At 45.0% G+C, this 13,992-nt stretch overlaps 1 protein-coding gene across 1 annotated transcript in view; it reads left to right on the forward strand.

Moving 5' to 3' along the window:
• The first annotated feature begins 3,108 nt into the window (after positions 1-3,108).
• The window catches only part of LOC133047629 (O-acyltransferase like protein-like), a 68,677-nt gene continuing 57,793 nt past the window's right edge, over positions 3,109-13,992 (forward strand). The window contains exon 1 of the mRNA XM_061130921.1: positions 3,109-3,262. Within this exon, the coding sequence (XP_060986904.1) occupies positions 3,109-3,262 (154 nt within the window). The remainder of the gene's footprint in view (positions 3,263-13,992) is intronic.

A 13,992-nucleotide genomic window follows, 5' to 3' on the forward strand; every position in this document is an offset into this window, starting at 1 on the left:
GTGTGAAGTTGACATGCATCAGGAGAAAGCCGAGTTGCCTGTGTCAGAGGAAATGACCCCATCTGGAAAGGGTAGAAGAGAGATCTCTAAGCACAGGTAATGGACATTTATCTTGATTCCATCAGTTCAGCGTCTGATTCCTTTTTGGGAATCTACCATTGTGTGAATCTCTGAGAGATGGATCTTGCCTCCTACTCCCGAAACCAGAAGGTCGTCCTCCCTGACCCCCAGCAGCCTAACCTCAGGCATGGGATGACCAGCACTTGGGCAAAATGGTGCTCTTGCTTTGACTCTGGAGTTGGTGATACAACAAACTTGGGACAGTTGAAATGCACGCACTCTGCTGGCGCGGTGGCAATGGTCGTGGTTGCAGACAGAGAGTCGCACGGAGCACTGCACTCGCTGGTCAGGAAGAGGGGAGAACCACGATCTGGGAGCAAAGAACGTGGACGTTGCTCGGCATCTCTGCCCAGCTGGGAACCAGTCTGCCTTCCAGGATCCACCGATAATCTTGGCCCCAAGGGTCAGCTCATGGTGGGACATGTTGAAGCTCAAGCTTTTCCTTCCCTCTTAATAAGGCACTATCCCAGCAACACGACAATGTCAGTTATTTTCTTTCAATATCCTACAGAAGTCTAGTTGATTTGGCTTTGCCGGAGGATGTAGGAGACACAGATTCAATCCCTGAGTCAGGAAGATCCCCTGGAGAAGGGAATGGCTGTCCACTCCAGTATTCAGTTCAGTTCAGTTCAGTCGCTCAGTCGTGTCAAACTCTTTGCAACCCCATGAACCGCAGCACGCCAGCCTCCCTATCCATCACCAACTCCCAGAGTCCACCCAAACCCATGTCCATTGAGTCAGCTTCTTGAATCCAATGGCGGCGCCATTAATAACAGCACCAGCCAGTGAGAGCCGCCGCCTCAGGAAATGATAGAGGCGTGCTTTCAGGAAGGGAAGGCGTTCTTTATTTTCATGTCCTGTTTTTACGCCTAGCATGGTGCCTTGTGGAAAACAGGTGCTTAAAATGTCTTCAAAGAACAGCTGAGTCTCCTTGAAGCTTGATTAGTCAAAATTTTATTTCTTAAGAGTTGGGAAAAACATTATAAAGGTCTTGAAAAGTGAGATTCTCTCTTTTTTTATTTATGTGGAATTTAAAAAGATCATTTAGGTGGTTTTTATTACTGATTAAAATGTGGATATGTATTTTGCTCATTAGATTTTCCCCTCTACTGACAAAAGATGGAACACTTTACACTGAATTCTAAAAGGTAATTTCATATTTTCAAGGACGATACAATGTCAACAACTGATGTGGAAATAAATCCAGGCTTGAGAGATTTTTCTGCTTAATCATTCTTAAATATTCAAATTACCTAAACCTCCAGTATTTTCAACCCTCCCCTTCTTTGCCTTTTATTTATTTATTTTTTAACATTGAAAGTGTTAAGCACGGGAGATATACATGGAATTGAGAGCTTTAACACTAATGTTTATAGCTTGCGAGTTCTGATGTAATACTAGGAAACAGCTGAGGTGGGCTGATTATACGCTTTTATGCGTTTACAGATGGGGAGGGGGAACAGCTTAAACTCTGGTTTCTGGTGCCAAATTAGGTCCATTTTTCAGTCCAAGTTGTTGCTTCCTCTGTGTAGTTCCAGATTGGATGTTCTCCTTCATGTTTAGCACTGACATTTCAGCTTCTACTTCAATTTAAGAACAGTTTCCCTGGTGCATAGTAACAATCAATGTATTCACAGCAGGAAATAATTTTGAAGGTAGACTCAGAGGGTTTCAAGGTCAGAGAAGACCTTAAAGGCGATTTTTAAAAAGACCATTTGATGACTGAATCTTGCTGATAACACACTCATCTAGTGCTCAGTCAGTGTTTGGATACCTCCAAGGGCAGAGACCTCTCTACCATTGGAAAGAGCCCAGTTCATCTTTGGGTGGTTTTGACTAGAAGACTCTTCACTATATCGAAACTGTCCTTTTGTAACTTGGAGCTAATGATCTATTTTTTTCAAGGAACTATTCACCCTGTATCACTTTAACTGCTTCTGCGCCTGAATCTTTTTTCTTTAGGTCAATAACCATAACAGAATAATAATAAATCACCACAATAGCCACTGTTTATTAAGTGTCCACTATAGGTCAGACGGGCTTCCCAGGTGGCGCTAGTGGTAAAGAGCCTGTCTGACAATGCAGGAGACTTGAGACACAGGTTCCATCCCTGGGTTGGGAAGATCGCCTGGAGAAGGGAATTCCTACCAACTCAAGTATTCTTGCCTGGAGGATCCCATGGACAGAGGAGCCTGGTGGGCTTCAGTCCAGGGGGTCACCAAGAGCTGGACATGGCTGACTGACTTTCATTTTGAGAGGTTATTATTTAAGGACAGGCTTCCTAGAAAGAAAATAGTTATACCATGAGAAATCTAGATCCACACAGTTCATGTTTTTTTAAGGTAGATGAATGCAGTCACCATGGTCTTTTCCCAGCATCGTTTGCGCGTCCTTAGCCCCCTGGGATGAAGTGGGTGTTTATTTGTCCCACTGCAATACCTGGTGTTTCCGTGGGGAGGTTCATCACTCCCACTTGTGGCTTTCAAATCCGGCAAACCTATTAACAGATGCAGAAAATGCCCAGATGATGACGCAGAAGCCCTTATTTGCTTAGCATTTCCTGAATGTTCTACAGATTGGATTCACAATCATTCTTGGATAAAAACCCAACCCTGCCACCTCACACCCTCCGTATGTTTACTTGTTAAACCCAGAGATGCACACAGGGCATCTAACGCGAGGACGTCTGGTCTGGTCCCTGTTAACGGAAACGTTAATCTGCATAACTAAAGGAAGCCAGGTGGTCAGCGGCCCCCACATCCACAGCGCGATTTTACTCAACAGTAACAAGTCCTACACAAATCGGTTTCCATGGTGTGTTCAACGAGGCTGCTTTGCAGGTGGCGGAGGAGACACAGCTTGTCTCTGCACGTTAAGGGGCGAGAATGTCACATTTCCCCCCAACACGTTGTAGTCTGGTGTTTCATAAATGCAAGGTTTTGTCTAAGAGGGAAATTTTATCCTGACAGGTTAAGGTCTTCACCAAAGATGGCCCTGACCTTACTGCTTTGTCTGCTTTCTTTTCAATTTCAATTGACTTTTGTTTTTCCTGCAAGAAATATTTCTCTCAAGTGCATGCAGGACGTTGAAGAATTCCTTTCTGATCTGAATTCAGTGGAGCCCAAAGAATACGCTCTAAGAAGTAAGTAGGTTTTTTCCTGGCCCGTTGGGTAGCTGAACACGGGGCAGACAGGTTTGGGCTTGGGATGTTCTAGAAAAACTCTTGAGAATTAAAAACCCAGGACCAAACAGGAAAGAGAAGAGGTACTCAATTTATAATTTGCACCAGGAACCAAGAAGAGAGGTGGAATTTTAACTGCAGAAGGCACCAGAGAGGGTGGTATTAATTCCAGCCAGAAGGAATCTTATGAGGACGTTTCTCAATGAGATGAAGATTATTTATAAATTGTATGGTGCTGTTTACTATTTTTGAAGTTGATAACATTTCACCGCTGTATGAGATGGCTTGGTTTATTTCTTTAACTAGACATTTAGTCTGCTTTTGACGAAGAATTGCTTCACTATTTAGGAAACAGGTCTGCCCATTATATGCTTGATGGTAAATTCTGAGGAGTATTTTGGTGAACGTATTGGCTCAAATTGTATAAAATAAGTTTGATTGTAGCCAGACCTCTTTGCATGCGATATGGATGGATGGCAGGCTGCGGTAATTTTATTTTTTGTTAGTTTTCCAGCATTATTTTCACAGCTAAAGCGACATATACATCCCTGCCAGAAAGGGTCAAGAAATCAGATTCATTTTCAGTGGGATGACCTCTCCAGAAGAATGATTCATTTTTGATGTTGATGTAAACTGCTAAGGAGGAAAAATGTAAAAACTCACTTTTTCCAAAGCCAGAAACACTCTCACAGCAATTTTCATTTCCATGTAGCACATGAATAATTTACTTTGTATTGGGAAATCCCTTAGGAACATAATATACATTGTAAAGATAAACAGAAGTTTTGATCTAATATTGAGTAATTCAAAACAGCACATGACTTCAAGCAATTACTTCAAACTATATGGTCTCATCATTAATGAAATGATAGGGTAATATGAATCCAACAGATTCAATAACCATCTTCAAGTTTTATTTTGGAATTGATTATGTTTTGCTGTAATACTTGGTGATGTTGACAGGGAACATTCTGACAAACATAGGCCAGATAAGCTGGCCAAGAAAACCCAGCCGGGCACGCTGAGTCCTGGAGCCGTGGTGGTGGGGATTGTCATCATTAGTCACAGCCTTGTTGGTGCTTTATTGTCTTGTAGTTACTCTGGTCAGGCACCTACGATGCTCCATCTGTAGGCACGTGGAAATTGAAAACATATTATTACTTTTTTTTAGTTGTAGAAGTGTCCCAAAGTTGAACGGTCCAAGAAAGAACTGATTGATGTATATAAACGGGGTAGATGACCATTAGTTAACTCAATAGATCAATACTACTGTCTGATGGTGTAACTGAGTTTCGTTCTAATGCATCCCCAAAGCCCTTGACATTGTTGCTTTGATGTGTTGTCGACGAGCACAGAACGTGGTTCTGACCTTTGTTCTCAGCGTGGTTTTCCGGACAGCCATGTGAATGGCAAAATAATGAAAGTCAGTATTTAGAGAGTATGTTTGCATGGCAGGTGCTGCTCCCAGCCCAGTGCAAGAGTTGTCTCTCCTTTAGTCCTAATGCCCTTCCCCACCCATGGGAGGGCATTATTTTCACCTCTGTTTTATAAGTGAACCACAAAGATGCAAAGCATCTTGCCAAAATAAGTGATGCAGATAGGATTTGAAACCAGGTCACATGATTCCCAAGCCTGCATTTTCAATTACTGCCCAAGATAAACAGCAAGCAGAGAAACAAGACAAAAAATAGTCCTCAGCAAAAAAAAAAAAAAAGAATGAAACAGAAACACATGTATCAATATGAAGGGAATATGCAGAAATAACATCAAGGAAAAAAGTTGTGGAAGAATATATATATATAGTAGGAAAAGTTTCAAAAATGCAAGTTAAGGTGCTCTATTGCTTTGGTGGGCATAGGTACCTAGTACAAATGGAAAGAAATGCATGAGAATGATAACCTCCAAATTCGGTCAAAGGTTGCCTTGCAGGGGGGATGGTAAGCGTAGGGATGTCATTGGGGATCCATCAGGGTCAAGTTGTGCTTTTTAAGCTGGGCGACTGCAACACAGGTGTCCTTTTTTTTCCTTTGTGCCTTTTTAAGATATTAAATGTTGCATAGTAATGTTTTAAAACGCCATCCTCAATCCAAAACACAGAGAGGACAACAGCAGAACCTCTGATAATGGGTGGGCTCTGAGGAATTAAGTGGAGGGAGAGGGTGCTTGATATTCAGGCAGACGTGTTTGTTTTTGCAGAAGGGAATCGGTGTCATTGCTGCTCTGGAACAGGAGAGAGCTTGGTATTACAGCCTGAGACAGGTACTTGGTCTGGCAGAGGAGGCTGGATTAATAGAGGGTGGAGCTTATGGGAAGGAAGCGCCCAGGAGGACGACTCTAAGAGGAAGTTCCCGTGCGCCCTTCCCACCATCCTTCTCCATTAAAGGGAACAGAATCCATCCATCACTCTTTGAAGGCTTTGCTTTTGCAACCCTCTGGGCCCCTGTCTGTTGAAGTCCTCAGGCTGGCGTGCTGGCCCCTCTGCTCCTGATTTTTTGTGTTATTTATTTGTCTGTCTATTTCTGGCCACCCTGGGTTTTTGTCGCTGTCTTCGGACTTTCTCTGGTTGCCTCTCACCGTGGGGCTCCTTCTGTTGTGGGGCATAGCCCCAGGCCGCGGGCTGCAGCAGTTTCGGTGGAGGCTCGTTAGCTGCGGCCCATGGGCTTTAGAGAGCTGGCTTAGTAGCTGCGGCTCCCAGGGTTAGCTGATCCAAGGCAATGTGGGATCCTCCTAGGCCAGACACTGAACCGGCGTCTCTTGCATTTCAAGGTGGATTCTTGACCACTGGACCACCAGGGAAGCTCTTGTTTTGCTTTTATACTCCACAATCCACAGCAATCTACATTCAATCACTTACATGAAAATTGCGGCCTCAAAGATCTCTGGCATCTTCTCTGCTGACTAGTCATTTCTTTCTCCATTTTCTTTCTCCTTGACCACGGTGGTGTCAACTATCTTCCTTCTTAAAACGTGCCTGTAACTCAAGGATCGTCCTTCCTTACAGGGATCTGCCTTCTCCCTCCTCACCTTTCTTTCTCCACCTCTCTCTGCCCGCACCTTCCCACCCGCTCCTCTCCTCGCTGTCCTGTCCTTGTAAACAGAACCCTATTTTAGAAACAAGCTTCGATCCACAGACACTGCTGGGCGGGCAGGCCTGGCACCTGGGCGCTCGTCCTAAAGGCCGAGAACCAGCCGTGTGCTTGGCCCCAGCCAAGCTGTGGCACTTGGCTAAACGAGTTTTCTCACTCATGAAGTGGAGAGTTTGTGCTTCTCAAAGTGTGAGGATTTGCAGCAGCTTAAAAATGTTCTAATTTCTCCACTCAGGAGTCTGCTCCAGCCGAGGTCAAGTGTTTAAGCTGAATGTCCAACACAGGGGACTTTTAAGGGTTAAATCACATAAATTAACAATTGGGTAGAGAATGTTAGAATGGTAGAGAAGGAAATGGCAACCCACTGCAGCGTTCTTGCCTGGAGAATCCAGGGACGGGGGAGCCTCGTGGGCTGCCGTCTATGGGGTCGCACAGAGTCGGACATGACTGAAGTGACTTAGCAGCAGCAGAGTATGTTAAGAACAAAAGGAACGAATACTCAAAATTCATCACTTCCTAATGGTCCTATTGCATTTGGCCATCATCTGTACTCTTAAAAAATTTTTTTTATTTTTAATTTATGTTGTTTATTTGGCTGCGCCAGGTCTCAGCTGCAGCACGCGGGATCTTCACTCATTCATTGTGGCACATGGGACCTTTAGTTGCGGCTTGTGGGATTTCGTTTCCTGACCAGGGATCAAGCCCAGGCCTCCTGCACTGGGAGTGGGGAGTCTTAGCCCCTGGACCCCCAGGGAAGTCCCCGTCATCTGTACTCCGGAACGAGTCTGTGTGGTGGAAATGTACGGCTGTGCGGCTGCCCATTAGCCTCCGAGCTCAAGCTCCGGGGCGGCAGGCTGGGGGCTTGAAGTCAGCGGTGGAAGTATATTCACCGCCCAAGTCAGCAGTCCCTGCGGGTCAGGACATGTGTTGCTGACTGTCTAGACTTCAGAAGTCGATGGAGAACATGTTACAAATGAAAACTTAACCTGTGTGTTATGTCTATAGCCTTCGCATTGTAAATAGCACCCAAAACTGTCATTCAGCAGAAAGATGGCTCATGTCCTGGACAAACGGGTGAAGTTCTGGTGCATCTTCCTGGCTTCACATCCATATTACTCATGAAGATGGACAAAAATATCACCCACCGTTTATGTGGGGATGACACTCGTTGGTGTCATAGGCAAAATCATAGGTTGGCAACAGAAAACGAGAATTTGGCAAAAATTACTGAAAGCATTCTGTGAGCATCCATTGGCTATGTGTGGAATTTATAACAAGGGGTATTATTATTTTTAAAATGATATTTACATTTTTAATGAGACACACCTTATTTTATTTTTAATATTTATTTGGCTGTGCCAAATCTTAGCTGTGGCCTGTGGGATTTAGTTTCCTGACCAGGGATCAAACGTGGATCTGCGGCATTGGGAGCTCAGAGTCTCAGCCACTGGACCACCTTTCTTCCTGTTTTTCCTTCCCTTTTGTTCTATCACCGTTTTTGGTTCTCCACCCCCACACCTACTTTTTTTCCTTGCTGTGTTTCTAAAATTAGATTTTAATACAAAATGGTGAATTTGTTTAGTCTCTAAGCCATGTTTGACTCTTTTGTGACTGCATAGACTGTAGTCCACCAGGCTCCTCTGTCCATGGGATCTCCCGGGCAAGAAAACTGGAGTGGGTTGCTATTTCTTCTCCAGGGGATCTTCCTGACACAGCAATCAAACACTGCTTCTCCTGCATTGGCAGGCGGATTCTTTACCACTGAGCCACCTAGGAAGCCCTTAGTGAATATGTGATCCTTATAAAATACATATGGAGATAGAGTTATATCTATATATCCATATACCCTTTTCAATCATTCTAATCTGGGAACTTCCTGCCTTTGGCTTTATTATATATGTTCTAGAATAATGATTTCACGTCTCCTGTCTGAATATCTTAGCCTCTTCCATCTTTCCTCTCTTCACCTGGAAACTAAGAAGGGTTTATGCTCTTCTGTGTTGGCACTTGGTATACATGTTTTAGTATATAATTTAAAGAGCAGATGACCAGAACACACAACAGAAACACTGTTGAAAGGTCACTCTAAAGCGTGTTATGTGTCTTTGGTCCTACCAGGCACCTGACCAGTTATTCTTGCAGGTCTCTCCATGGCTTACAGTGTTCTCCAATTTCTAGCCCGCTGCGATCCCATCTCTCTGTAATCTTGTACTTTCCCCGAGCCCATTTTCCAGGCCCGTAGCTTCCACCACCACGTCTCACAAGCTACTTGGTAGTACCCTTGGCTTGGATTAGAATCCCCACTTGGAGAGTGTTGCAGGTTGAATTGTGTCCTCCAAAAAGATATGTTGAAACCCCAAGTCCCGGTACTATGGTCTATGATCCTATTTGTAAACAGGATCTTTATGGATGTCATCAAGTTATGATGGGGTTGTGCTGGATTGTTATTCCGTCACACAGTTGTATCCGACTCTTTGCGACCCCATGGACTGCAGCACGCCAGGCTTCTCTGTCCTTCACCATCTCCCGGAGTTTGCTCAAACTCATGTCCTACTGAGTCAATGACGCCATCCAACCGTCTCATCCTGTCACCCCCTTCTCCTCCTGCCCTCAATCTTTCCCAGCATCAGGGTCTTATCCAATGAGTCAGCTCTTCACATTAGGGAGGGTCCAAATCCAATGACTCATGTCCTTATAAGAGGGAAATACGGGAATTCCCTGGTGGTCCAGCACTTAGGGTTCCATGCTTCCGTTGCATGGAAGCACAGATTTGACCCCTGGTTGGGGAGCTAAGATCCCACATGTCGTGTGGTGTGGCCAAAAAATAAAGGGAAACATACACACAGACGCAGACACCCAGGGAGAAATGCTGCCTAACGACTAAGGCAGAGAAGGAAGGGGTGTGTTTAAAAGCCAAGGGTCTCCAAGGACTGCTGCTGGCAGATTCTCCTCCGGAGCTTCTAGAAGGAACAAACCCTCCTGACCCCTTGATTTCGGACTTCTAGTCTCCAGAACCATGGGACAAAAAGCTTCTGCTGGGTCAGGCCACCCGGTTAGTGGTATTTGTTAACACAGCTGTAGGAAACAAATATGGAGAGTTATGGCCTCTCAAAACCAATCACCCTCCAGAAGAAAAAGCCATGTGTTTATTATCTGAGATGAAAATAAAAAAAGCAAAGCAAGCAGTCTCAGGTATGTCCTGGAACTCATTTTCCTTGCGATGTCCCAGGCCACCCATGGCCACTCCATCGAGCCCAAGCAGACCCATTTGCAGCCCTCTCTGCAGGGGAGGCCTTTCAGGGGGGAGTCGATTTATATGGAATTAAAACTGCTCAGCATATTGAGGCCCCGATGTTTTCACATAACGTCTGCATTTCCCTGCACTTTGTTCCTCGGGGAAACAAGGAGCCGGACGGAGGCAGGCTTCTGGTTCCTGGGCAGCCGGCAGGGTTTTTCATTTCCTGTTTTCTGCAACCTCCTCACATCCTCGAAATCTTCCCCAAGCAGCTACTTTTGCTATAAAACTCTCTTAACCCTTCAAGTCCCTTCTCCCCAGTCCTCAGCCCACTCTGATGGTTGTGTTGCTGAACTTCCTACTCTGACTGATCACCCACTCCCTTTGGCTTCATCATTTATCTCTTGGAGTGATTATTTCCTGTCTGTGTGTCTCATCCTCTCTTCTGAAAACCGAGGCCTGTTCACGGAGGGTGGTCCACAGGTGGCACTCACTTGGTTAGCCAGTCAAGGCCCCAGCCTTGCCTTTGATCTCTGGTCCTCAGTGGAAGACTGACCATCTATTTTATTTAAATTCTCAGAACATTGCCTCTTTTCCCATATGGCTGTCAGTCTGGAGGGCATTTTATTCAAGGCCACCCCCTCCACCGGTGCTGAAGATAGGGTCAGAAAAGATGCTGAAACCAAGAAAAGCTCATAATATATAAAGGGCGACAGAGTTGGCTTCGCTGACATTTCTGGGTTAACTGGATTTTAAATATCCATGTTGTGGTAGGCTGAGACCTAGATCCCCAAAGACCTCTCATTCTAACCCCTGGGACCTGTGAATATTGCCTTATATGGAAACATGTTGTTGTGGCTCAGTGGCTCAGTCATGTCTGACTCTTTGTGACCCCATGGACTGCAGCACGCCAGGCTTCCCTGTCCTTCACCATCTCCCGGAGTTTGCTCAAACTCACATTCATTGAGTCGGTGATGCCATCCCACCATCTCATCCTCTGTCGTCCCCTTCTCCTCCTGCCTTCAGTTTTTCCCAGCATCAGGGTCTTTTCCAGTGAGTCAGTTCTTTGCATCAGGTGGTCAAAGTACTGGAGCTTCAGCTTCAGCACCAGTCCTTCCAATGAATACTCAGGGTTGATTTCCTTTAGGATGGGCTGGTTGGATCTCCTTGCAGTCCAAGGGATCTGCAGATACGTTTATGTCAAAGACTTTGAGATGAGAAGGTTACCCTGGCTTACCCAGGTGGACCCTAAATGCAATCACAAGGATCCTTAGAAGAGGAGGAGGGAGATTTGACATGGAGGAGACGATGTGACCACAGAGGCAGAGGTCGGAGCGACGTGACCGCAAGCCAAGGGACGCTGGCAGCCACCAGAGGCTGGAAGAGGCAAAGGATGATGGATTCTCCCCTGAGGCGTCCAGAAGGCGCACAGCCCTACTGACACGTTGATTTTGGCTCAGTGATACTGATTTTGGACCTCTGCCCTCCAAAAATGTGACAGAATAAATTTCTGTGTCTTTTAAAAAGTATTCACTTATATATTTATTATTCATTTGGCTGTGTTGGGTCTTAGTTGGGGCACACAGGATCTTTGTTGCATCATGCAAGATGTTTCGTTACAGGGCACGGACTCTCTAGTTGTGGCCCTGGGGCTGAGCAGCTGCTGTGTGCGGGCTTAGTTGCTCCTGAGAATGTGGGATCTTAATTCCCTGGCCAGGGATCAAACCCACGCCCCCTACATTGCAAGTGAAAAGTGTTAGTGGCTCAGGAGTGTCTGACTCTTCTCGACCTCACAGACTGTAGCCCACCAGGCTCCTCTGCCCATGGAATTCTCCAGGCAAAATACTGGAGTGGGCAGCCATTCCCTTCTCCAGGAGGATCTTCCCAAATCAGGGATCAAACCCAGGTCTCCTGCATTGCACCAGGCAGATTCTTAACCACTAGACCACCAGGGAAGACCCAGTTTCTGTGGTTTTAAGCCACCAAGTTTGTGATAATTTGTAACAGCAGTCACAGGAAACTAATATACATACTCTTCTCGTTGTTGAAGTCAAAGTTTAATAGTTGCCCAGACACAAGGTGGACTGCCAGGAGACTTTTGCAAAGAGCCTGATTCGGAAACCTGGATATCAAATTGATAGCACACTCATATCTATTATCCGCAAGGAGATCCCTGACTACTGATGCTTAGCATTTTATGTGCATCAGTCACAGAGCAAGGACTATTCAATTCTAGTTTTAAAAAATCTCCAATGTAACACAGTCATCTGGTAGGTGCTTAATAAATATTTTCTGTAAATGCTGAAGATGACTCACGCTTTCAGGATTTGTTCGTAGCTAAGCATTCTAGAAGCTTCTGCTGCCTTCACCTTCCTCAAATAGACAGGTGCATTCGTATTTTAAAATGTAAGATCATTGACCAAGGTCTTTCTTTCCTCCATTTAAAGCCACAAATTGATCAATTTTGCATTTTAATATCCACATATCGTCACCAAGAAAGAAAACGTGTCTGCCAATTAAGCTCAGCAGAATTGTTTTTAATCTTTTGGAAATGAAAACGTGGAACAACTGCCATGTGATCTGAAGTAGCAGGTGGAATTAATCATTAGTTTATTCTATCCCTCCCTCCCATGAAAATCACAGTGTATTGAGATCTGGATGGGGGCCCTGGCCTGGCCTCCCAGGATCCTGACAGAAACTAATCAAGGGTAAGGCAGGAAAAGGAAAAGCTGTCCTTTCAAATTCATAATCAGAAAGGAAGTAAATCTAATGGGAAATGTCCACAGCATGCAAAATAACCTCAGCGAGAAAACCATAAATCCAATCCATTTACGAAACAAAACACCGACTGGAAAGAAAACTAGAGTTTAATCTTCTCAAATGAAGAATTAGGTATCTCTCTCTGTCCTTCAGGGACTCATCCAAAGGTCAAGACAGGCTCTTACAACTCCAGATCCTTAAGCTTTAGGCTACCGGGTTTGGGATACTTAGTGATGAAGAAGGGAATTTGGAAATTATGCAGTCTATTTCTAATAAGGGTCTTCCCAGATGGCTTAAGCGGTAAGGAATCCGCCTGCAAGGCAGGAGACACAGGAGACGCAGGTTTGATCGCTGGGTCGGGGAGATCCCCTGGAGAAGGAAATGGCAACCCACTCCAGTGTTCTTCCTTGGAAAACCCCATGGACAGAGGAGCCTGGTGGGCTATAGTCCATGGGGTTGCAAAGAGTCTGACATGACTGAGCATGCACACATGCGTTTCTAATAAGTACATCCAGTTTTATTCTTGACACAGAGAAGAACTTACATTTGTGGAGCTGGATTTGGGGCATTCGAACTTATGTTTTTCAAAATTTAAGGCAATTAATCCAGTGAATGTTTATTGACCTCCTTGTCTGAAACATCCACCGATGAAGGCACAGCCTCTCTGTCACAGGGGAGACAGCCCGCGGTGACGGGCCTTCTAGCGTGATGGGCTAAGCAAGAGTCTGGGCCGCTTCCTGGAGCAGACCATCCCCCGGCCCAGACTCACAGGATGATTCAGCGTTTGAGGGGCAGACAGGAAGGAGGGACATTCCAGGCAGAAAGACAGACAAGTGCGGGCCTGGTGCCTCCTGTATAATGGAGCAGAGGAAACAGGCGTGGGTGTGGGACGATGAGCCTGGAGAAGCAGGTCTGGTCACGAAAGGCCTTTTAAACTGAGCTCAAGTCTGGAATTGATCTAAAGAGCATAGCAATCAAGCCTGAGCATCTCCTGGGAGCTTTTTTTTTTTTAGGTCTGTTATGACTTTTATTTACCAACAGTGACCCGGCTAATACAACATAATTTGCAAATACAATTGCCCTCCAGTAATTGTATTTTGTCCTGTACTTCTCGATATTGTACAATTACAATCATTGATAATTAAAAAAACAGAAAAAAAAAAGGGGGGGAGGGAAAAGCTATTACCTAAATGGAGCAACGTCAAATAAGATGCAAAAAAATTATATCCTGGGAACTTTTGAAAATACAGTTAATGCCCACGCCTCTCCCCTGACTGGTTAAGTCACTCTTTGTGAGGATGAAGGCTGGGCCTTAGCATATTTTAGGAAGTTGCTCCAGGTGATTCTAATGTCTGCCCAGGATTGAGAATCCTGGCTCTGGATAAGAGATGTGCCAGGTTTTTCTCTAAAGAAGCAGATAGTAAATATTTTTGGCTCTGTGGGCCATTCAGTCTCTGTTGCAGCTATTCAGTTTTGTCTGCATTAACAAAGCAGCGTTGATAAACGTAAACAAATGAGATGGCTGTATTGCAATAAAATCACGTATAAAAATAGGCAGGGCCATAGTTTACCAACTCCTGCTCAAGATTATGAAATACCTGTGAAGAGTT

Source organism: Dama dama, chromosome 27 (assembly GCF_033118175.1).
Source record: "Dama dama isolate Ldn47 chromosome 27, ASM3311817v1, whole genome shotgun sequence".
NCBI lineage: Eukaryota > Metazoa > Chordata > Mammalia > Artiodactyla > Cervidae > Dama > Dama dama.